Source organism: Mixophyes fleayi, chromosome 1, assembly GCF_038048845.1.
Source record: "Mixophyes fleayi isolate aMixFle1 chromosome 1, aMixFle1.hap1, whole genome shotgun sequence".
Lineage (NCBI taxonomy): Eukaryota > Metazoa > Chordata > Amphibia > Anura > Limnodynastidae > Mixophyes > Mixophyes fleayi.
Window position 1 is genome coordinate 326,572,130 of NC_134402.1, and position 26,739 is coordinate 326,598,868.

General features: G+C 39.3%; 1 protein-coding gene across 5 annotated transcripts in view; it reads left to right on the top strand.

Annotated features, from left to right (window-relative positions):
- Positions 1-26,739, top strand: part of MYO18B (myosin XVIIIB) — a 390,269-nt gene that overhangs the window by 25,712 nt on the left and 337,818 nt on the right. For 3 of the 5 annotated variants that reach the window (XM_075214447.1, XM_075214450.1, XM_075214448.1), the window contains exons 2-8: positions 8,961-9,078; positions 10,284-10,426; positions 11,283-11,315; positions 14,895-15,401; positions 17,784-17,850; positions 18,093-18,205; positions 20,048-20,224. In XM_075214447.1, the coding sequence (XP_075070548.1) occupies positions 9,042-9,078; positions 10,284-10,426; positions 11,283-11,315; positions 14,895-15,401; positions 17,784-17,850; positions 18,093-18,205; positions 20,048-20,224 (1,077 nt within the window). In that variant the 5' untranslated portion in view covers positions 8,961-9,041. Of the gene's footprint in view, positions 1-6,342; positions 6,363-8,960; positions 9,079-10,283; positions 10,427-11,282; positions 11,316-14,894; positions 15,402-17,783; positions 17,851-18,092; positions 18,206-20,047; positions 20,225-26,739 lie in introns of those variants that run through there. The other 2 variants (XM_075214449.1, XM_075214452.1) reach the window with 2 other exon arrangements.

A 26,739-nucleotide genomic window follows, 5' to 3' on the forward strand; every position in this document is an offset into this window, starting at 1 on the left:
CACTTGCAAGCTAAGAGGAAATCCCCAGCGGTATTTAATGTTCTTAGAACGCAATCTGTCTGTCAAAGGCTTGAGCATCCGGCGAAGCTGTAAGGTTTGCCATGAGAGGTCTTGGAAGATCTGAAGCCTATTGCCATCAAAATCAATAGCATCCAGTTTCCTAGATTTCTGGAAAATATCCTCTTTCTGTACATAGTAATGCAGGCGGCAGATCCCTTGGGCGTTCGGACGGAGATCCTCGTGGTCTGAGGGCCCTATGGGCTCTGTCAAATTGAATACTGGTGGTCGGATCTTGTTCTAAGATCTCATTGAATACCTTAGTAAGGAAGGCAATTAGGTCTTGAGTGGGTATGTCCTCAGGGATTCCTCGGATTCTCAGATTATTCCTACAGCCTCTATTGTCGAGATCGTCAACTCTACTGTTGATCAATTGTAACTCTTGAGCTTGTTGAGCTACAGTGTCGCTAAGAGTATCATGACGTGCCGCAAATTCCTCTCTGAAATCCTCTAATTTAGACATTCTAGATGACAGTCGGGCCAGATCTGCTTGTAGAGTGGCTACCTCCTTCTTAACTGTCTCCTTAAGTCTGGACTCCAGATGTTCAAAGTCTTTCTTAGAGGGGAGCTCTGCCTTTGTAGGTAAGGATTTTACTAATTGTAGAATCGCCCCGATGTCTTGATTCGTATTTATCGAGCAATCAGTGGAGGCGGATTCAGTTGAGTTGGCCATTTCTGCAGCCTTAGCCACTTCTGGTGAAGACGGCGGGCTATTTTCTTGTTCTGAAGGAGTAGTTGCAGAATGAAGGTATTGCCGTAGATCTTGACGCCTAGGTGTTTCCGTAGGTTTCCGCTTGGACTGGTTCTTCTTATCTTGGCCCATTAGAGGAACACATCAAGATCTCCCAGTATAGAATATAAGTAGAGAGGTTGTATATAGCCTTGCTTTAGAATAATGATCTGCTTTGTCACATGTCGCCTCCCCCTAGTGGATGGATTAATCCGCCATCTAGCCGATTCTCAGCACCATGTTAAAGTTCTTTGTGGGTAGACATGGCCCTGACTTTTGATACATGGTCTATGACCACGCGTGTTATTTCGTCCCGGCGAATGTGATGTACCAGGCTATGTGTGACCAGATAAGTCTCGGAGGGCTCACATCCCAGACCGCCAAGAGTGACCTATAATAGGTTTAGGGTAGTGAAGCTGGTAAAAAGTTTTAGAATATATGATAACAAAAGTGATTGCACTCTTTGAAATTCGCCACTAGGTGGCAGTAGAAACTGATTTTTTAATTCACAGGAGTGTATAGGTAGGCACTATAAGAAACCCGGATCTGCAGCCTACTAAAGAGGTGTTTCTGTTCCAGAGTGGTGGCACACCTTTTACTTAATTGGGCCTTTCTTTGTGCTTGCCTTGCACTATATTGGGTACCTGTGAGCGTATGCTGCTGGGGGGGCTTTAGAACGGCACCTCTCCGCTTTTCTCCTTCTCTGCCGCCGACCGGAAGTCCCTTCCCGAAACCGGAAGTCAGGTCCAGCGATTTCAGAAGTAAAATTTCAGCCGCGGCTTCAGTGCCGCGACCGAGCCTCAGCTCATGAGGGGTCTGTTAGGGAGCCCAGAAGTCTTGCAAGGCCCGGTGATCTTTCCTGTCGGCACCCTCCGCTGACCTCTTGCCGCCGGCCGGAAGTCGCGGTACTCGCGCTTCCAAGCACAATCACAGCCGTGGACTGAAGGGCGCAGACAGACCGCAAAATGCGGACCTCCCTTCGGAGGAGCCGGAGATTCTCCAGGTGCAGGTAGGATGGTGGCTTATGTGCTGAAGGTCCCCTTCTGCATGGCCGTGCAGGTTTCTCGACGACGTAGCTCTGAGGGACAGCCCTTACAGGGCATTTTTATGTGCCCCACTCGTGCCTGAATGTTTTAGCCTTTAATATTTGTGCTGGTTCTCGGCTTTAGCAGGGTAAAAACACTCTTTAGGCTGTTTAATTGGGGAGTTGGAACGGAGCTCTCAGGAATTCCAACCTCCCAAGATGGCGTCCAGACCACGACCCCCCACAGCTTATGTTTTAACAGGATCACTTGAAGGATGAGGAACTTGAATGGATGTTTCAGGGTAGATATTTAGACTCTTTCACCAAGTCGGCACTATAGACCAAACTTTTTATGAGGGACACTGAGGTGTAATGCCTTATCTGGAGTTGGATGGTTAGAATCTGAAAACCTATAGACAGGAGTCAAAATTGGGAGAGAGGTTTAGCCAAGACAACAGATTTATAACTTCATCTGGAGTACTTGCTAAAACTGGGTACACGCTACACGGTTTTCGTCCAATAATCGGCTAAATCAGCCGACATACGTCCGCTCGTCTAATAGTCGGGTCAGTGTGTGCAGTGACACGATGGTCGAAAGTCTACCCAAATGGACGATTGTCGCCTCATTTGGTTGGTCGTACCGTTTAATATTTTCATTCCAATCTCGTTTCCGTTGTGTAGTGTGTATAAACTTCCGACCGATCCACAACAGTGAGTACGAAATTATAGTCATTGCTCACGACAACATGGCTGTAAAAAGTAGCTAAAGGGACGTCCGCTCTTCCCTTTCTCGTCCTAAACAAGGCTAGTGTGTATGCAGTCCATGGACCGAGCGATCGGAACATCGATCGTATGTAAAATCGCTTGGCATAAAAAGTTGGTGGAAATTTCTGTAGTGTGTACCCAGCTTAACATTTGTCTGCCATCGTGAGATACTATTACACAAAAATGAATTTAGTTCTCTGTTATTTTCCTTTTTTGTATATTTTTTTAAGTAGTTGGGCCAAATCTTGAAAGGTTGAAAGATGTAATTCTTAAAAGTTTATTTTTCTTTATTCGATTATTTTCTTTTTAGATCTAAAATAATGAACTCTAAGGACACACTTCAAGGGGTAGCTGAAGAAAGGTGCCTAGATTTTTACATGCTATGTGCCCTATCCATGAGAAGTTGGTTAGGAAGGGGAGGTCAGGGGCAAAATGTGGGAAGAAACATAGAAAGGATTCCAATTAAGAAGAGTCTCCGGACTCAGGAATGTTTTTAATACCCAGGTTGTCCCATCTACTTGTATTATTCCAGTGTGGTCCCTATAACTTCCTTGTCTTCTTGTTGGAATTGTAACACACCCTCCAAGTTGGTCTCTACAGAGTCTGTTCTTGGTCCATCACTACTACCTTAGACCATAATCCTTCAAAGGTTTTTTTGGGTCTCTGTTTTAAAGGTCCATTTCAGTGACTTAATCTCTATCAAGATACAAGCAATGTCAATTTTTGTAACTAACTTTGTAGGTTTCTCCTCGGATACAGAATCTGGTCTGCTTAAAGGAGAGTTGGCTGGCTGAGGCTCTCAAAGTTCATTCTTTTTAAAAACATTTAAAAGCTTCTGGGAAGCCACTGACAATTTCCCCCTAGGCATCTTTTTTTTAAAAAAAATGTTAGGACAGGGGCACAAGTAAATTTAAATATCCAAGCAAATCCTTAGAAATATTTATTCAAATCTTCAAATCTAATGATTACCAGAAGCATGGAGTATCTTCAAGTCAACATTTTAATATAACAGCCTAACAGTGGGAGGATCTTTGCATTATAAAATGTTGCAGTAAAATGTAATTGTCTCAAATTTGAGTAATCCAAAGAATGATTAGGAATCCTCAAACACTATATTTTGCCTTGACTTTTGTACAGTCTTAAATTTTTTTAGAGTTTTTTACAAAAACTCAGAAATCTCAATATAATTAGAAATACTCAAAAATCTCAATACAAAAACTAGAACTTCAGAAGAATTAATAGAAAAAATAAGTAGCAGCAGAGCTTTCAAGCACCTATTCACTACAACATGACATACAAGACATGATAAAGAGAACTCAGTCCACCATACAAAACAGTAACACAGACATCCATATACATAAGAGAATTTTTCAGCAAATGTTAACCTGTTAAAATTTTAGCTGCATTTGCACTAGGTTGTGATGAGTGATGAGTGAACTGTTAGATAATTATTTATGGAGCTGATGTTCTACAACATTCACACTTTATTCCTGGGCATGACACTATGGTTTATAAGTCAACAATTCGTCATGGATATAATGCTGTCATACCTGAACACTGCTAATTTTATCTATGTATAGCAAGTTGACAAATTGCATGATGCAGAAAGTAGCCTTGTATGGTAGCAGTGATAAATACAGATGTTTTCCTGAACATGTAATAATATATTTTCTATATATTGCTCAGTATCCATTCGTTGGCAAAATCTTTACACTGTTAAAGTAACAGTTCACTGGTTTTTATTGTGTAGAAGATTAAAAAACTACCCTAGACATCCATCATGCATGAAGATGGGCAGCTCCTCTGCAGCCTGTAAAATCTCTCCGGCAGTATCCTCAAAAATTGTTGTTGTGCTTCTTTATTGTATGTCATGTTTAGGAAATAGCTGCTTCTGGCATTGTTCAGCATTGCAGATTTCGTTGGTCTCGTAATTACTATAATAATAAAGTAAAGAAAAAATATTTCGTTTTTTGTTTGACAGATTTTGTATGCAAGAATTTATATGCTGTATAAAATACGTTGTGAAATGTATACAGACTACTGCATAATTAACCATAGCTTAGTAGATGTCTGTAATAATGCCCTTTTGTAATTAAACTGAATCGCTGACCTTGCATTAAACATTTTCCCTGGGTAATTCTGATAATTACCAGTGTTGTGAGTGTGTAATTAGTTGACAATATTTGTAGCTTACATTGCAAAAAAAAAAATATAATTGAAAGCCCCTTGGAGACACTAGTATTATAATCCTATATACATACAGTGGAAATGTAAACACAACTTTATTAATATGTAATTAACAGCCAGCAATTTTTCATTTCCACATGATCAGTGTGTTGACATTGGATTGCTCTAAGATCTTATACAGTTAATGCCACCATTTGTCTAAGTGTATTGACTGTTGTGAAAATTACAATTGTGTATTTCAAGTCAAATAATTGTTTTATTTCACCTTTCTTTGGCCAATAAAATTGGTTGGCTCAATATTCTTAAGACTTGGTTGTTAGATATACAAGAATTCTTCAAACCAGTTTGAAATTAAATTGAAATTGGCTTTTTCGAGGGCCTTGATTTTTGGTCAGATTGATTTGGGTTTGCAGTCTGAAGGTCGAATGTGGTTCCAAAGTTCATGCACAGCTTGCGCCTAAAACAAAAAACATAAAAAAAATATACAAATATGTTGAACAAATATGTCTAAAAGTCTGCCTGTTTCACCGTACATAGCTACATTTTATAGTATTTTTGTAGTTTTTCTTAATTCAAATAGTGAACATTACTGTGTATGGGTTATAAGTTCAAGTTTGAGTTGTGTTAAACAGTTAAATATAATATGGAATGTAGATATTTAATATTGAACAAACTTAAATATGTTTGAATTGGCTCTAACATGGTCATATCTTTTTAGTTTGTTCGACTTTAGCTAAAAAATTGAAATCTAAAATTTGAGAATTTGTTGAGAATGTTCAAACTTTAGAAACAATTTGATGAGCTGTTCCAAGAACCACTTTGGAAAAGTTTGAGCGACTCCTGTTTCTCTCTGGCAAAGCTGTAATGCTTAATGCAGTCACTGTGCAGAAATAAAGCAGAGGTTATTGCAATGAACCTCACACTATAACACAGACACTGTTTGCAATTGAGTTGAATATTTTGGAATATTCTCATCATTCAAATAACAGTAGTCCTTAAAGAATGGTAACACATTTGTAGAAGAAAATGCAGCCATTGATTTTTCTTAGCCCTAAATGATTGTGGATTTCATGCGCTTAGAAAGTTGAGAGTGAGTATAACTTATTAGGGTAATTAATAGTGTATATTATGTCTGTTGCAGAAAGTATGCCACTGTGCACAATAGGTTTGTCATATTTCTTTTGGCCGACTGTAAAATATTCTACCATCTCTCCTATAGTACATTGTAATGTAGTTGATATTGTACAGCACTAGTTTACAGTCAACTGTTTTTTTTATGTTTTTGGCAGTCTACATTTCTAGTTTAATATAATTTACATGTATATGTTAATTTTGTGGACCAAGAAAATGGGTCAGCATTTCTCCGTTCTAAGAAACAAGGTAATCTGTTTTCTAAAAGGTATTATCTAAAATAGAATCATTGATTTCTAATCTGCTGAATCAGATTGTGTAGATTTAATTGTCCTACATGGTGAACTTCATTGGCTGACTTCTGATCTAACCCTGGCTTCAGATAATATAGGGTGTCAAAGAGAAGTGACGTCACCTTAATTGCTACACGTGTGCTGACGGGGTATGAAGAGGGACATTGTCAAAAAGGTGACGACCCTTTTAAGGAAACTTCATATTGTTTTAAATAATATTTGTATTTTTGCTGGCAAATTTGGTTTCTTGACTTGCAATTTATGGTCATATAAGGTAAATTATTCTATGACTAAATTATGATGAGGGATACGATATCTATGTTTAATTGGAAATGTTCTAGGAGTGTAACAGCTATACCCTGTGTCATTAAACCCCGCACCATGCTTATCTTACCAGTGTGGGTGTAGTTGTTTTTCCGTGGACAGTTCTTGCTGTCTGAGAGCTTTGGCTTCTGAAACTAAAGATACCAAAGGTGAATTCAATTCCTAAATATAGAAAATACATTATGTGTAAAACTGGGAGCTTTGAGGCAATGATTAACTGAGGGCGAGTATTTGGCAGACCTTATTGTAAGCAGTTCAGGATTCAGTGTCAGGCAGGATTACAGAAGGTCCCGCCAAGTCCTTAAAGAAAGCTTCAGGTCTGACCACAGTGTCCTCTGATTTTAGGTTTGTAGGCTTACTTTCCAATTAGAAAATGTTTTCAAGGGGTAATCATTTTGTCTGGTACAAAAATAAGCACCTTGTAAATATAAAGTTTATGCAATGTGGATATTGACACCAGGTGCTTCAGCATTTATGTATTTTTTTCTACTTGTTGGTTTTATTATTTTCTTTAGCTTTAAAATGAGCATTCTATAAAGTGTGTAAACATATTATCTATTAGTAGCTTGCTGACCAATGTTTAGTGGTCCTTTATAGGTGTCTTCTACTGAAAGCGCGGCACCCACATGTACAGCTAAACACTACATAATATAGTCTAATACCAGTAGATAAGCATTGTACTGCATCACATACAAAAATAACATTCACAGAATCATAGACACTTCTCCGAAAATAATAATGTTTTTTTTCCCTCCAGAAATAAAAGGCTGGCAACAATAACCATTTTGTTTTTCCAAGCAGCAACAACAAGGAAGGGGGGTTGTGTGATTCCTGATATATGAGAAGCCAAATATATTGCTGAAGCATTTTCCAGTAGGAATACGTTCACTACATTCCTGGGCAACATCATCATCATCAACATCCTCATCTATTTATTTATATAGCGCCACTAATTCCGCAGAGAACTCATTCACATCAGTCCCTGCCCCATTGAAATTTACAATCTAAATCCCTAACATACACACATACAGACTGCGAGAGACGAAGGGCAATTTTAATAGCAGCCAATTAACCTACCAGTATGTTTTTGGAGTATGTTCCCAAACACGGGGGGAACATACAAACTCCACACAGATAAGGCCATGGTCGGGATTTGAACTCATGACCCCAGTGCTGTGAGGCAGAAGTGCTAACCATTAAGCCACCGTGCTGCCCACCACTAGTACTCATATGGTTCCCCGACTCTCCAATAATTCTATTCTGCTGTGGGATAACTGTTCATTGCAAACAGAAACACAGCATGGATATAACACTGAAATAAACAAAGTTCCAAGGGGACAGGGGCCCTATTGAGGTGTCTGCCAGTGCCCCACTAATGGTGACATTACTAAAGAATATCTGAGTCAGTTTGTAATAGTTTGAGGTGAGGTGTAGTAACAGATGATACTAATTAAGATTCCCTTTGACCATGGGCAGTACTGAAGCCTCAGACTGACCTTCATTTAATTTTTGTTATGCACCATGAATAATCAGTAACTGAAACAATTATATGTTACTTATACACATTATAAACATTTAAAATGTTCATTCTAAAACACAGCAAGACCCTATTTCCAATTCATCAATAACGTCCTCACCCCAAGTTCAACAGATTGAGCAGCAAGTTTCTCACCGCATACTCGTTTTATTTCTTGACTGGGTTTCAGGGGGAAAGCTGCGGTGCCCTCCTCATACCTTTAAGCCCTCAACTCTACCTATTATCTACCTATTATCTGCCACTTAGACACGGTACCAGTAACAGGGGCACAGAACACCGACAATTTATTCCTCGCAGTAATTAGACTACAATAGTCACACTGTATTAACATATAACATTTTTAGTCATTTATGTTTTTATTAGTCAGCGTTTAATATGCCAGTTGTATTTTTATAAACATGATAAAGAGGAGGTAGATTGAGTAGACGTTTAAGTATTTTAGAGCAGTGATGAGCAACCAGGACCCAATAGGACGAGATCTTGGCCTGAGCTGTGGATCACTCCTCGGTTCTCTGGGGCCTGTTAGTGTGGTAGAAACTAACAGGCCCAGTGTAGACTGAGCAGGGCCCGTACTACGCTCTTTCCCAAGATCTCCTTTGTCAACCTCGTATATACTTGTTCAGTTTTTAGGTGCAATTTGTATTTTGTATAATTGGAGTCTTGCAAATAAACAATGATGATTATGAAAGAAAGACGAATATTCATAGGCCGGATCTTCACCAACTTGCCTGATATTGGTCCTATCTACTTCAATAAAGTCATATCAGATTGTTTGGAGATAAATGTACATTTAGCCACTCTGAGAAATAAATGAACTACAGTGATAATATATGCTTTACCATTCTTCATTTTACTAATGAAACATTTCTCTTTTCTTGTTTCCCTCCATATCACCTCATCCTGTCTGTCCAGTATTGATTGAAATCCAATGTTTCACTTTTCCTGCGTGTGTCACTCCTGAAGCAACAAGTCACCTCCAGCCACTGTAACAGCATGGCTATCTCCTCACGCCTAGCACTGTGGGAACAGAAGGAAAGTCTCACTTCTCCAGCACAACACCGCTTATTCACCCCTGCATGTAGACATAACCAGGTGGCCCTAAGATCGATCTCTGAACAGCGCTTTATATCACAATGTAACTCGCTGCCACGTACAGAGACCTAGAGAAAAATGGTTTTCTCTTTATTCCCACCCAATGCATGTGGTCAGGTTCTGAATATTGGTATCACGGTATATGTAGTGGGCAGTGATTCCTCCATCCCTAACACATTGCATGCAACTGACAACAGGGCTAGAGAAACAAATAGATGTGATAAGTTCTGCATACATAAATAGACAATGGGGGAAAATTCAAACAATCTAGAAATTTAGCATTTATCATTTTTAGAGTAAGAGATTCCATTTGGTTAAGGTTTTATATATAATAATGCTAAAATAATTCATTTCTAACTAACATAATTTCATTAAAAGACCGTTAAAGACATTTAACCTATGTTTTCTTTCTCTTATCATCATCATCATCTATTTATATAGCGCCACTAATTCCGCAGTGCTGTACAGAGAACTTGCTCACATCAGTCCCTGTCCCATGGGGGCTTACAGTCTAAATCCCCTAACACACACACACACACACACAGACTAGGGTCAATTTGTTAGCAGCTGATTAACCTACCAGTATGTTTTTGGAGTGTGGGAGGAAACCGGAGCACCCGGAGGAAACCCACGCAAACACAGGGAGAACATACAAACTCCTCACAGATAAGGCCATGGTCGGGAATTGAACTCATGACCCCAGTGCTGTAAGGCAGAAGTGCTAACCACTTAGCCACCATGCTGACCACATCTTGATGTATACGTTAAGCTCTTACCTCTCTGGTTACACATTTTTATTGTATAACCACCTTTTTGTTTTGCACTATTCACTTTTTTAAATAGAAGAAAACCATTAATAAATAATAAAAATATATAAAACAATGTCCTCTTGGTACCTGGGTGAAAAAAGTCTATACAGAACCTCTAGATACAAATTCAAATTTCTTCTAGCCAAAGATATTTCATTTAACCTACTGATGTCAGTGGGTGTAAGAAAACCTCTGTAACATGTTAATCCCCAGATCTTAGCCTCCTACATGCACTGCACACTGCATGCCGCACGCAAGCACCAAGGTCTTGTGCAAATCTGCATAGTCAGTCTACACATAAACACATCTAATATGTTATATTTTCTGCACAAATAGATCAGGGAAGAAGACAAGGGGCCAACAGCTACATCTCCTCCTCCACTTTTTTCAGCAATTCCTGGTGGCTTCATCAAACAGCTTGTTCGAGAAACCGAAAAAGAAGCAAAGCAGAAAGAGAAAGAACTGAAGGAAAAAATAGTAAGTACTTCCTTAACAGCAAGGCTGGAAGCCCTCTCGGGCTCACAGTGGCTCCATGGAAAAATTTACATTGCTTCTAATTGTTCCATTTTCATTTTGATTAATTTATATTTTATAAGCAATGCTCAATCTAAATCAACCCCTATTGCACCACCCATTGTGCATCTTGTTGACCTTTCTATACAACTGGTCTGAAGTCTTACTACTAATATACCACCAATAAAGAAAACAACACTTTTTATGATGCTATGAAATATACGATCTTATCTATAATGATTAATTTGAATTTCCTGTTGGCATTTTATACATTGCCCATCGATTAGTTGCTGCAGCTTGCAGAATGCTAATATCAGCAAGACTGTTCTGTATGGTGTAATTACATGGTTTTACCATTGTGCATAGACAAGCACTGGTGGGAAGTACAGGGACTGACTACACACCTGTTTAGATAGATATTGAACACGGCTCCTACTTACAAAATGTAGGAGCCTGGTAATATTACCGATCATTTGTAAAAATGTTTATTCATCCCAAAATACTTATTCTCATTCTGTGTACCTATATTACATTGCAACCCTGGTGATCAGCTGTAATCCATAGTGTATCACTACTGAAGCCTTTGATTGACTTTATTTGACCTTATCCAATTGGTGATGTAAAGTAGGATAATATAAAACTGACTTCTTTACTTGACCCACTTGACTGTAGTCATGGGAAAATTTCTCCAAGCTTCCCATATTGACACCCACCTGAGGAGCTACATGGCAGTGCTAACACCAAGACACCAATTAGGTCTGTGATGTTTGGATTTTAGTCTTCTTATCTGATTTTCCTAATTCATAATGTTTTCTTCTAGGTGAGGCAAGACCAACCACCAGATGATTTAAAGGTAAGTGACAATGAAGGTGGTGTAGCTTTCTTCAGGTGTGTAATAATGTGAGGGTTTAAAAACAAATACAATTTGTGAAGAAATTAATATTGTAGTAAATAGGGTGGTAACCCATATAGGTTTTATGTTTCATACCGGTTTTCAGAGCTGTCACAGTCGCCCATAAATCCTTAAGTGGCCTATCCCACTAGCACAGCTACTCAGTGACGTTCATGTCACATTTTGTGACGTAACTGAACAGCAAGGCGGCAAGAGAAGATCCACGTCACTTTATATTGCCCAGACAAGCATGTGTAAACTGATTAGTATTCTCCTAGACTTTGCTCTGTAGATAGGCATATGTTAATGAAAAAATAATCGTAGATTGGAAATTATTAAATTACATAAAAAATGTCATTAAATGAATTGTGCTCTAAATGTTAGGTTATTTATAGCTATCCTAGATAACCAGGCAGTTTACTCCAAAATAAAGAAAGTGTAACATTTAATGGGTATACACAAACACATAATGAAGGGTTAAGTGGTATGAAACAGTCACAGATCATTTTAAATAGAAATGATGAACAAACCTTGATGAATGAGAAAATACAATGGCTTGTACACAGCTGTAGCTTCTAGGCTCATATAAACCAACACTGATACTTGGGATTAATTAGCCTGCAGTGGCTGATACAGAATCGAGACCTAATGTGAGGAACATTTAGATACATGTCACTAAGCTGAAGTGGTGAAATATATCACTATTCATATACAGTTTATACTTTCCACTTGGAGCCATGGATGACATCGTTCCAAACAACCAGCCTACACTCCATTTTCTGCAGGTTATTATTTGCTTAATTACTGATAAACACTTTGAATGAACATAAACTGACTATTACGTTTACAGGGTGACTCTTTAATAGACACATACACCATGTTTAATACAGGCAAAACACATAAGTTATTTCATGCAATAACAAAATGGTAAAGACCTACCAGTAAATGCATTAGCTGATAGCCTCCATATCCTGCTATGACTCTGGTACTCTGTATTATGTAAGACATGCGCACACTCACAGTAAATTTACCTTCCTTAAACTTTATTCAACCTGTAGTGAAAGGAGGGTAAATGGAATATAAAACAGGGATCATTGATCGCTATGTCATAAACAAATAATACATACATATGGACCATACAGAGTGAATGATAGGGTGTGGACAATGCAAGCAGCATCCACAATCCCCCAAGTACACGTGTATGTGATGCTTGCTTAGCCTTTGGAATTGATAGTCCTTATTTGTGCTGCATTCTTTAAATGTGGCCGTTCTTTTAATGTGCACAAACTGATACTATATGAGCTCTGTACAATTTTTTACACAAGAAAGTGTTTAATGACACACTAAGCATATGTTATATATGACCAGCATTGCTGAAATACTGTACATTTCAATGTAAATGGGATATTTTGCCTGCTTGATTAGTAAATGTATATATATATTTATTTAGAATAGAGCAATTATTTTGTACTTTGCATTATGTTAAAATGAAGATGTAATCTAATACATCGTTAAGGCTGTAGGAACATGACAGTGCCTTAATTTTGCAGCCTAATAAGAGTAATTAAGTTGACAGCATAGATAAGTAAGTAGCAAGTGAACACAATAAGTAAGCAGTGTTTACCTGAATAAGGAAATAATGATAGTATAATGATGATAGTAAATATGAGCTGTGATGGTGAAAGGAATTCCAGAATATAAGTTAAATGTTAATATTATTACTAAATTCAATGGAGGAAGTGCTCTGATTTGAGGACAAGAACACAATAAAAAACAAAAAAAACAGGTGAAGGTACTTGGAATAGTAATAGTTGTTATAACAGTGGATAGAAAACAGTTCTTAATTATTGGTGGAACTTTGATAGTAAAATGCAAGCTTCAATCACTTGCACAATACTATAGATACCTTCAGAGCACATTCACATCTGTCATCTATTAATTTGCTTGTCAGCCGCTGAAAACCGCATTGCGATTAAGATGAATGGTTTCTTAGGGGCTTCTACCTACCACTGTGACGCAACTTTTAAGATTCTGTGACCAATTTGTCATGGGTGCATGTCAGCAGTGTAATGAATGTAAGTGCGTGGAGATCACTAATTTTCATGCATTTTGTCGATTTTGTCAAAGCATATATTTGAATGTGCCCAAAAAGTTTGGGAGAAGAGTGTCAGGTCATACAGGATATGAGTAGGGGCTGGGCTGGGCAGGGGGGGGGGCGGTGTATCTGCCCCTCAAGCCGGACTCCAAGTGGACTACTTTGGGCTGGGTCACTGGGCTGCCTGTATGTTTTTCCCTTTCAAATGTTTCTAATAGGCTTCTGAGCAGAGTCTCGGCCCCCCAGGCTACAATTTGCCAGCTAGCCCCTGGATATTAGAATAAGATAACACATGTTTGGGAAGATTTAATATTAATGTGAATTAAGGCCTGTGAGTGAAGCACTCATTAACTTTTCTTAGTATAACCTTATTTTGACACTGGTGTTTAACACAATCATTTTATGATGTTACAAAGTAATTTGATATTCTAGAGAATAGCCCATAAGTTGTTTCCATGTAAATTCCTGCTGATCTAGTGACGTAGGGCCGGCCGATAAGAGCACAAACGGAAGTGATGCGCTCCTCCTAAAACAGCAGCTGTCACTTGGCAGCGGAAGGTCAGCAAATACCATCTGCCCTTCTACATACCCAGCCTCATTTTCCCAAGATCGAATAACAAACACCTATTAATCAACAGCAACAAATGTTCAGACCTAATGTAACAGAATTCACCCTTTAATTCATACATAGTTCATATTCTAAATAAAAAAGGTATGACTACAACACTGACTGGTACACGATAAAAACTAAACTGGATACAGGTCCATATAACATTAAGAAATAATTTTTATTAAAACTACAATTTGTTAACGAGTATTAATACACTATTACTGCAAGAGGGACTACAATGTATAGAATGTCTCTTTTTTGGTCATTACACTATTTATATCATACTCTGGAGCATTTCTTGAAAATAATATTGAAATATATAAGATCATATAAGTGCTGTTATTAGTACAATAAACCGACAACATATAAATAGTACAGGCATATTAGGATGACGACAAATACAATTATATATCTTCATAAATATGGGATCTATTATCCAGAATGATTGGGACTTCAAGCTGTGATGGGAGTAATGGTGCCACATTGAGAGGAAGAGGAATATCATCATCATCATCACCATTTATTTATATAGCGCCACTGATTCTGCAGCGCTGTACAGAGAACTCATTCACATCAGTACCTGCCCCATTGGAGCTTACAGTCTAAATTCCCTAATAAACATACACACACAGACTAGACTATGAACTATCTTTTACAGTGGTTCAGCACCGTCCAAGGCTGACCAAGCCTGTGTTTCACAGTGACACAATCATATCTAAACAACCTAACATTTAACATAAGTGACATCATTTTTGGTTCTAGCTACATGGAATGCAGTCAAGGAGAGATTAAATAAAATGCTTTAATTGTAATAGCTTGTTGCATCTTGTCTTAGTCTCCAGGTAAATTGAATAATACAGCCGTTCAACAGTTCGTGTTTAAGGATGAAAACATTCTCACTGTAGAGGAAAACATGGCAGGTAAAAATAATGTCTATTTGAATGGACTTAATGGAGACAAGCACCCAGGACCAGCACAGGTACCAGACAAAGGGGGCAGGCGGAGCCTCAATTTGAAGACTGTTAGGATCCCTACAAAGAGACAGAACTCAGCAGAGCCCAAGAATGTGAAAGAAAGTGAGGATGCGGTTACTAAGCCCAATGAGCTGACAGAGAGCAAGTCTCCAGTGCCGGGAGAAGATGCCAGACATATGCCAACAGCGGAGGAGCACATGCCAACCGATAATACAGAGATGTCTGTCCCAGGCAGTAGGGTGGAAGACGGTCAGGATAATGATGAAGTGAAGCAGGACAAGCTTGAAAAAGCAAAGGAACAGAAAAACAACCAAGAGAATGGAGTGCCAGCCCCAAGTAGTGGGGAACAGCAAACAACTTCGCAAAAGGTAACTTATGTCCTGGATGTGATGAATGTTCTCTTTTTATGTGGGGTGGGGAATAATTCATTCACAAAGAAATGTTACTAAATGTTGACCGCAGTCCTAAATCAATGTCTCAAAACGGTAACAATAATTGTTGAAGAGAAAGTGCAAGCGATTTATATATTAGATGAACAAACAGTTTGCATTGTGACGTCTGCAAATTCAAAAGTGTGTGTCTAAAAAGTGGCTGTGGAATTGGAAAGTGGATTTTTTTACGTTTTTCTAATATTTCAATAAATGTCTCTGTTTAGGTTGTAAGCCTGTTGGCTGTGAAGGCCTAGATAGAATACATTTAATTATTGGCTATTGCTTTTCTGCTGCTGTTTTTTATTACATGGTATGAGTTATTATTTATTCTAGAGAGTTAAAAACTAAACATTGGATAAATTGAATTTAGACAGTGGAACGTAAGGTTAAAATAGTAAGTTTGATTTGGACCATAGCTGATTATTCTACCAATTAAGGTTGTGTCTACTACATAGGTAAACTAGGCAAATCCCCTGGGTAGCTTTTTTGCTACTCTGTCTTTATCAACTACCTATTTCTTTGCAGTGAAAACAACATTTTATGCATGTGTTTAATACAGTTCCATGAGTATCAGTGCCCCCTGTGCTAACTCAGTGCCCACCATAGCGGCACTGTCCTATACAGCAGCCGCGGCGCTGTCAAAGAAGCGTCCGCTGCTGTGCTGTATTGTATACAGCACCGCCGCGGACGCTTCTTTGGCAGCGCCGCGGCTGCTGTATAGGACAGCGCTGCCGAAACGGAAAACCCCCCCTGGCAATCCTGCGTGTGCCCCTGAGTATATAAAGTATACAATTATTAAATTAGAGCATAGCCACACATAATACATAGGAAAGCACTAACTGTACATACTACCAATTTGTAACTACAACCGTTAAAGGCTATGAAATGTTAGAACCCTTCTCTTAGTGCTATGTCACATAGACACCCACAAAAGGAGTGGGATAGTTGATCATTGTTGCAGATGTCACACATGATTTTTAATGCTCTAATCTGAAATTAGTTTTTATCTTCCGAGTGCAAGTTAGACAATAAAAGAAAACGTCTGATCTTAGTGCAGATTTGCATCTTTGAGCACTGTTAGTAGGTAAGTCCCTGAGTGTTCTAGTTAATAAAATCCCAATGTTTTTGGCTGCAATCACTGGCACCTCTAGCACTGCAGTGCCGAATTCAGCACACTGTTGTATGCAGTTATTTCTTTTTGTCATTTTGGTGAAAAATGCACAATCCTTTATTGTGAATTCTAAGGCTATTACTCATCTCTGAGGAGTAAAAATCACCATCAAAAATTGTAATTCTGTTAATATATACATGTTCCCAGTAAATTCTGAACTAAATGAAAATTGAAAATCTGCAGTTATAGTATTTTTGTGCATATATAGAACTTATTTACATATTTATATGCATAATATATGGCCTATGAATTGGGAAATATGAAGGAGAGAATATGTAAGTATTGTTAATAGATAGATTAAAAACAAATACAAAAATGTAAAGCATATTATCTTTGTCACACTCTGGCGTGGATGAGATATGACCTAAATTGGCCAAGTACCGTATATTGTCTTTTATGACGAGTGATGTACAGGTTTTAAAAAAATAAGGATAACTTTCACAGATGTTTATACATGTATTCACATTAATTATATATTATGCATACATTTTTATCACATGTATAATAAAAGAGATACCTAGCATCAAGATGTCTTACCTGTGGGGTGGGATCTTGGGCAGGGTACACTAGCTAAAACCAGCTAATATTGCACAGAATACAGTACTTGTACAGAATCCAAGAATTCATGGTAATAACCTACCAGTGGTCATCAGAGAATGTTGTAGAACTGAAATACATTAAGAACAGAACATTCTACTAAAAGCTGAAATGTCTTATAGGAAATTGCTTTATACACAGAACACATAATTCATATATTATATTTTCAATTACATGATGTATCCAGGACAAACTTGAAAATTAGAGGTGACTTTCTTTGAATTTATTCTTACTTTATAAATAAATATTTAATCTATAATGTATAATTTACGTTACAATAGAGACAAATGGAAGGAAGTGTGTTCATTTTCTAGTTTTCACCATTTCTAGTAAGTTTACGATCTTCATAACAATATTCTTAATGCTCTCGTTGTCCTCTCCAATACCCTAGAAAACCAAAGTGATAAAATAACTCCAAACGAGTAATGCAGAATGAAAATGTTCCATTCCAGCCACTTAATAATGCATGAGTCTATCAGAATTATTTGTTTTGCAATTTTGCTTGGTGCAACATCTGCTAAATTAAACCTTAATTAAGGCTCTGTCCGCAGGTGCCAGAGGATGTGTGGTATGAGACGGAGCAGGTCTGGTTCGTTCACAAAGATGGCTTCACCCTGGGTATGTGATAAAGGGGAGGGGAGGGTCATAAAAGATCTTACTTTAGCTTAGAACGTAAATTAAGATCTGAGTTTAGCCCCAATCACAAGGGTACTGTTCACGATTTTGTCTGGTCCTAGTAGAAATGTGCACGAATTGTTAAGATATTGTCTGAACAGTTGAAGTATCCAAAATTTGGACTAAAAAGTTATATATTTATTCTCCAACTGAACCCAGCTATTTTCTGTGTCTTGTGCTTATAGCCACAGAACTAAAGCCGGATGTGGGAACACCCGAATTAGCAGATGGAAAAGTCAGGATTCGTATTGATGCTGAAAACAAAACCCTAGAAGTGGATGAAGAGAACATCCATAGAGTGAGTATATGAAATAAGGTAGTGTGTTATAGATTATGAAGACTCGGTCCTAGGCTATGCAGCAGCTAACAGGGACAACACTTATTTCAGACTTCTACGTCCTATGTACACATCTCTGCTTTTACCGTGAAAATGAGTTATGTGAAGGTTTCTGATAATCTGTCTTGCTGGATTGAAGATGCATTATGTATGAATATTGTACAGATTTCCATCTCCGCGGCCCTGCAGAACCATTAACGGAGAGAGGGAGGAGAGGAAAGTGTTTTGCACTATACGTCTATTCATTTTTCTTTATTATATGCTCTTTGCCAATGTGTTGATCTACAAAGTCTACTGTACAGTAGGAGACATCAGATAAGGCCAAGATAGAAGACATGTAAATTAGTTTGGGTTTAAAAATTAATTTAATTTGTAATGTCATAATCTATTATTGTATGTAAGGACTCTACTCTTTGTAAATGGTCAGTATCTTCATAGAGTTTGCGGCTATAACTGCAATATTGTACACAGGCCTGGCCTTACTCTGATCAACACATGTATTGCTCATTCACACCATGCAATAATATCCATTTATTTACCTTGTGATATCCTTTATTGTTATATGTCATGGGGGCCAGCATTTTTGTGCAAGATGGGTGCAGATTTGAACTGGGATAGGCCTAAAACTTCCAAAATGTTTTTCCTATTGAGGAACCAGCTCCCAAACTGTCGCCAGGTGAAAAGAAGGAGTGGTTTGCAAATTGTGGGTGTGTTTTATGCAGATTTTAGTGTTGTATATTAGATGTGTATTACATAAATTCTACTAAACACAGTTGGTGGGCAGTAAACACAGTAACTGGTACATCAGGGAAAATTACTGGCACATAGGAAACATTCAATTGCCTTATTTGGCTCATCAGAGGCACAAATGTGGCTATAAATGCTCTGTGAATATTATAAATGCCCATAGCGTTAAACATAAAGAACTCCCAGTGACAAATTTTGTTTTAAAAAAATATGTTGGTACAATAGAGCAGAATGGCGGCCTCCAGAGTGCTAAATAACTGTTACCACTCTAGATAGCTTTACCAAAATAATAATAAATCATGTCAAAAAGACAATAATTATTACACTTATTGCCATGATATAATATCAGTTTGTAGTAAAATGCTTTGCTCACAAGTGGATTCTACTATAATTTTTGGTATGATAGGAAACAGATGCACCCTTGAGGAAACCCACACACAAACATGGGGAGAACATATAAATTCCACACAGCCCTGATTCGAATTGAACACATGACCCCAGAGAGACAGCGATGCTAACCACTGTACCACCATGCTGCATACATTTCATGCATTATTTTATAGCTGGTTTAGTTATTACACCCATGCTATGACATTGACTGTTTGTTATTGGATTTACATAAAAATATATAACTTAGTGGGCAATGTCACTCTCACACAGGCGCCACAACATTGAACTGAAAGAGATTGTCCACATTCAGATGACCTTGGTCTATTGGCATATACATGCTCTTTGGCAACGCCTGCATATTAAGCAGATAATTGTTTATTTCTTCACTTGGATTGGACACAGACCTACTTTCTATACAGTGCACAGTAGAAATGTACAATAAAAACACATTTTTAAAATGCAGGTGGCTATGAGATACACACTACTAGAGAGTGTATCTAACATCTACTGTAGTTAATTATGAAAAGACTGACAGCTCACTTAAACTTTAAACTCTTTAACATACTGGCTGATGAAAAGTTCTTATTTGAAAAACATTTTTATGTGTAATATAAAACATATAAAACATTGTATATTAATTGTGTGTTTGTTGTCTTCTTCCAATAGACCAATCCCTCCAAATTTGACTATGCAGAAGATTTGACAGCACTTATTAGTTTGAATGAATCCAGCATAATCAACACTCTGTGGCATCGCTACCAGTCCCAGCTTATTCACACCAATGCCGGACCAAACCTAATTGTACTGAAACCAAGTGCGCCCATCCCAAGCTTGTCCACCAAGGTGGGACAACTATTTTCATTTTGGTCTCTGAAAGTTAACAAGAACATGGAAAGACTTACATATTGGAGATGTGGCCTGCTATGTAACAAAATTGTAAATGTTTTTGGCCTTGGTAGTTAAAAGCATCAACCTGCTATTATTATTATGTTTTATTTATAAGGCGCCACAAAAGATCTGTGGCGCTGTACATGAGAGAAACAGACAGCAATGATCCATAACCATATCCATGCGAAACAAAATACAATGACCAGACATACTGAGTAAACAAAGATATATACAGATAACATGTTAATGTAGATCAGATTATTTACGTAACAGTGAGTGAGAGTAATGGTAGTGACCAATGTGATGTAGGCCTAAGCTCAAAAACAATAGGGCTAGGGAAGTAGGCCAAGAGGTACAGAGGGTGATGGAATAGTAGAAAGAGAACACCTGAGAGCTTACATCCTAAAGGACAGTGGAAGACAAAAATAGGGTGGTACTGAGTAGAGATGAGCGGGCTCGGATTTCGCTAATCCGAGCCCACCCCGAACAGTGCGGATCCGACGGGATCCGAGCACTGTTCGGGAACTTCCGGGCGCCAAATGAAGCCAAACCGAGGCTATGACATCCAAGTCTCGCGTCGGATCTCGCCCCGCTCGCGGCCGCCATCTTCATTCTCCCTGTGGTTAGTGAAGAGGGAGGTTGATGTGCTCTGTCCTGCTGATAACTTTACTAAAGTGGTGCTTTGTCCTGCTGAGTGCATTAGTACTTTGTCCAGTGCTCTGTCCTGCTGATTTATTTAGTCAAGTGGTGCTTTGTCCTGCTGAGTGCAGTAGTACTTTTTCCAGTGCTCTGTCCTGCTGATTCCAGTGGTGCTTTGGCCAGTGTCTGTGCTGCTGAGTCCAGTGGTGCTTTTGTCCTGTATTTGTTTCTGATAAGTCCATAGCAATTTGTTAATCAGCCAAAATTCTTTTAAAAAAAACCCCAAAAAAACTCCAAAAAATATAAAAAAAAAAAAAGATTAAAAAAATAATTAAAAAAGTATAAAAAATATTATAGAGCAATATATTCTTGCAGTCCAAAAAAAAAGAGGACCTGCCATTTCTATTACTACGTTCATTATTTCTGTAGTTCCAAAAAATAGAAACTGCCAGTTCTATTACTACGTTCATTATTTCTGTAGTTCCAAAAAATAGGAACTGCCAGTTCTATTACTAGGGTCATTGTTTCTGTAGTCCCAAAGTGTGTGTGGTTTAGGGGTATGCTCTCTTGTGCTGCATATAATGGAGTACAAAAATTTGGAGGATAAAGTAGGGAAAGATCAAGACCCACTTCCTCCTAATGCTGAAGCTGCTGCCACTAGTCAAGACATTGACATAGATAAAAAAAAGAAAATTAAAATCATCTGAGGAGAAACGTAAACTTGCCAATGTGCCATTTACGACACGGAGTGGCAAGGAACGGCTTAGGCCCTGGCCCGTGTTCATGACTAGTGGTTCAGCTTCACCCATGGATCTAAGCACTTCTCCTCCCCCCCCCTCTAACAAATTTAAGAGACTTAAGCTGTCATCAACAACTAGTCCAAGTCCAGCGAGTCCAAGGGTTTTTGTGGTTGCGAAGCCTGACCTTACCATCACTGTACGGGAAGAGGTGGCTCCTTCAACCATTTCCAGCACGCCCTCTGCATATGCTGGAAGGATCACCCACAGTCCAGTTACAGATTTGGCTAATGAAGGTGTGAATGTTGTACACCGGGAGGAGGCTATGGATGTAGCTGGCGCTGCGGAGGAACTTGACGAGGAGGATGCTGATGTGGTTATCATAAATGAGCCACCAGGAGGGAAAACAGTTGTTGTCCATGGGATGAAAAAGCCCATCGTCATGCCTGGTCAGAAGACCAAAAAATCCACCTCTTCTGTCTGGAGTTATTTTTATCCGAATCCGGACAACAAATGTATGGCCATATGTAGCTTATGTAAAGCTCAAATAAGCAGGGGTAAGGATCTTGGCCACCTAGGGACATCCTCACTTATACGTCACCTGAAGAACCTTCATAATTCAGTGTTTAGTTCAGGACCTGTGGCTAGGACCGTCAGCAGTCCAGGGACACCTAAATCCCTTGGTCCTGTTGGATACATACCACCAACACCCTCCTCGTCAACTTTCTCCACGATCTCCATCAGATTTAGTCCTGCAGGCCATGTCACCAGCCAGACTGAGTCCTCTTCAATACGGGATTCATCCGAGGAATCATGCAGCGGTACGCCTACTACTGCCACTGCTGCTGTTGCTGCTGGTAGTCGGTCATCTTCCCAGAGGGGAAGTCGTAAGACCGCTACGTCTTTCACCAAACAGTTGACTGTCCAACAGTCGTTTGCCCTGAGCACAAAGTACCACAGTAGTCACCCTATAGCAAAGCTGATAACTGTGTCGGTAACTGCTATGTTGGTGTTAGTCGTGCGTCCGGTGTGCGCCATCAGTGGAGTGGGATTTAGACGGTTGATGGAGGTATTGTGTCCCCGGTACCAAATCCCATCGAGATTCCACTTCACTAGGCAGGCGATACCAGAGATGTACAGAGAAGTACGAACAAGTGTCCTCAGTGCTCTGAAAAATGCGGTTGTACCCACTGTCCACTTAACCACGGACATGTGGACAAGTGGTTCAGGGCAAATTAAGGACTATATGACTGTGACAGCCCACTGGGTAGATGCATTGCCTTCCGCAGCAACAGCAGCAGCTGCATCAGTAGCAGCATCTCCACAACGGCTGCTCGTGCCAAGGCAGGCAACGTTGTGTATCACAGGTTTTAGTAAGAGGCACAACGCTGACAACCTCTTAGAGAAACTGAGGGAAATAATCTCGGAGTGGCTTACCCCACTAAAACTCTCCTGGGGATTTGTGGTGTCAGACAACGCCAGTAACATTGTGCGGGCATTACATATGGGCAATTTCCAGCACGTCCCATGTTTTGCCCACACAGTTATTTGGTGGTGCAGCATTACCTGAAGAGTGACAGGGGTGTGCAGGAGATGCTTGCGGTGGCCCGCAAAATTGCTGGACACTTTCGGCATTCTGCCAGTGCCTACCGCAGACTGGAACACCATCAAAAAAGGCTGAACCTGCCCTGCCATCACCTCAAACAAGAGGTTGTGACGCGCTGGAACTCCACCCTCTATATGCTGCACAGGATGGAGGAGCAGCAAAAGGCCATTCAAACCTACACAGCCACCTACGACATAAGAAAAGGAGTGGGGATGCGCCTAAGTCAAGCGCAGTGGAGACTGATTTCCGTGTTGTGCAAGGTTCTGCAGCCGTTTGAACTTGCCACACGAGAAGTCAGTTTCCGACACTGCCAGCTTGAGTCAGGTCATTCCCCTGATCAGGCTGTTGCAGAAGCAGCTGGAGAAAGTGAGGTAGGAGCTGGTAAACCATTGCGATTCCACCAAGCATGTAGCTCTTGTGGATGAATCCCTTCATACGCTTTGCCAAGATCCGAGGGTGGTCAGTCTTTTAAAGTCAGAGGAATACATTCTGGCCACCGTGCTCGATCCTCGGTTTAAAGCGTATGTTGTGTCTCTGTTTCCGGTGGACACAAGTCTACAGAGGTGCAAAGACCTACTGGTCAGGAAATTGTCCTCTGAAGAGGACCGTGACATGCCAACAGCTCCACCTTCATTTTCTTCCACACCTAAGGCTGCGAGGAAAAAGCTCAGTTTTCCTAAAAGACCCGCTAGCGGGGATGCAGACAACATCTGGTCCGGACTGAAGGACCTGCCAACCATTGCAGACATGTCTACTGTCGCTGCATTGGATGCTGTCACAATAGAAAAAATGGTGGAGGATTCATTTTCTGACACCATCCAAATAGACATGTCAGACAGTCCATATTATTACTGGCAGGAAAAAAGGGCAGTTTGGAAGCCCCTGTACAAACTGGCTCTATTTTACCTGAGTTGTCCCCCCTCCAGTGTGTACTCGGAAAGAGTTTTTAGTGCAGCGGGGAACCTGGTCAGTGAGCGGCGAAGGAGGTTGTTTCCGCAGAACGTTGAAAAAATGATGTTCATAAAAATGAATTATCAATTCCTCAATCAAGTACAACACTGGCCTCCAGATACTACAGAAGGACCTGTGGTTGTGGAGTCCAGCGGGGACGAATTGATAATGTGTGAGGATGAGGAAGTACACACTGAAGGGGAGAGGAATCAGAGGATGAGGATGAGGACGACATCTTGCCTCAGTAGAGCCAGTTTAGTTTGTACAGGGAGAGATGAATAGCTTTTTTGTGTGGGGGCCCAAACAAACCAATCATTTCAGCCACAGTAGTTTGGTAGGCCCTGTCGCTGAAATGATTGGTTTGTTAAAGTGTGCATGTCCTATTTCAACAACATCAGGGTGGGTGGGAGGGCCCAAGGACAATTCCATCTTGCAACTCTTTTTTTGGCATTATGTGCTCTTTGGGGCCTAGTTCTATCTCCATCAGAGATATTCCTGCAGGCCATGTCACCGGCACAGCTATGTTGGTTTTAGACGTGTGTCCGGTGTCCGCCATCTGTGCAGTGGAATTTAGACTAGTTGAAGGAGGTTGTCTTTGTTTCTGTAGTTCCAAAACAGAGGAACTGCCATTTCTATTACTATGTTCTTTGTTTTTCTAGTTCCAAAAAATAGGAACTGCCATTTCTATTACTACGTTCTTTGTTTCTGTAGTTCCAAAAAAGAGGAACTGCCATTTCTATTACTATGTTCTTTGTTTCTGTAGTTCCAAAAAAGAGGAACTGCCATTTCTATTACTATGTTCTTTGTTTTTATAGTTCCAAAAAAGAGGAACTGCCATTTCTATTACTAAATTAATTGTTTGTGCAGTCCCAAAAAAGAGCAACTGCGGCCTTAACTGCTATGTTGGTGTTAGACGTCCATCCGGTGTCCGCCATCTGTGCACTGGAATTCAGAACAGTTAGAGGAGGTATTGTGGTACCCAATTTGGTACCGGGGCCACTCCACTACGCAGTCTAGAAAGCTACCTCGGTGCAACGTTTTGGACTAAAAACAATATTGTGAGGTGTGAGGTGTTCAGAATAGACTGGAAATTAGTGGAAATGATTGTTATTGAATGTTATTGAGGTTAATAATAGCGTAGGAGTGTAAAAAAACAAAAAAACTGGATTTTAGTGCTTTTTATGCTTTTTTTAAAAATAAATCAGAACCAAAACCTTTTGTCAGGTGTTTTGGCAAAACAAATCAGAACCAAAAACCTCAAGCTAATCGGAACCCAAAACACAAAACACTAAATAAATAAATAAATATATATATATATATATATATATATATATATATGTGTGTGTGTGTGTGTGTGTGTGTGTGTATGTATACATATATATATATATATATATATATATATATATATATATATATATATCTCTACTAACTAGGTAGAAATCATTCACTTAGAATAAGGAATTGCACTTTTAAGATTTTTCTCTACATTGTTGTCACAAAGCCCGTTTCCTTACACAGCTACCATAGTTTACCTCATTTTTGGCCAGCCTCTGGTTATATTCTAATAGTGGCACATTTGGCAACTATGTGAAATCCTATAATAATATAATAGAACATGTGGGGCCTCATTTAGAGTTAGGAGCAAAGCAAGCAAGGTGCAATGCAAGGGGTGCAAATGCATTTTTTTTCATGTAGGGAAAATACTGCAAAATACTGCTTTTGCATGTAGCACATAGATAGTGGACAGCTTTAGTTTTATATTGCGAATTAGATGAGAACTAAGACATGAACCCATGCTTTACCAAGGTGTCTATTTTTCCCATTTTTCTTTTTTTGCTTCTCTATTGCTCATAATACTAAATGAGGTCCTTGCTCTCCATCTGCACATTTTACTGAATACACTAGGTGGCGACATATATCTATCAAAAACTATTTATACACTATCAGACTCGATATGTGCAAAGCTAAGTGCAAACATGTTCATCTTTGCAGTCAATTTATTGCAAAGGTTTAGGAACTACTTACATACGTTTGCTAAATATCATTAGCACTTACATCCTGTTTGCTAATAACACCTATTTTAACTTGACATTTTGCTATAACCTTTTTACTTTGACATTTTCAGTACTTCTTTTTGAATTGTACATATTTGCAACATTTATGTGACTATTTTGAGAATGTTTGTGAAAATGCTAATCTCTGTATTCAACAAGTCTGCTTTTAGCACCTTAAGGTATTCTGGAACTATTCACTGACACAGAAGAAAAGACGTTTTGTACCCAGATTCCTCCAGGGGCTGACTTTCCCATAGTGCAGACAGTGTGGGGGCCCTGTTACTGGCATATTTCACATTAAGGGGCATTATCAATGACGTGTTAGATTTTACTTGTGGTATGTAAGGTTGTGCTTTGGAACTTCCTTTACTGCTCATCGTTAACCCTCCCTGGGCACTCATGCAAGTCAGAGATAAGCTGACACTTAGCTGGCATAATCTTTCAGGGGAAAGGTGAGCCACATTCGTGGAGCAATGCTGGTTA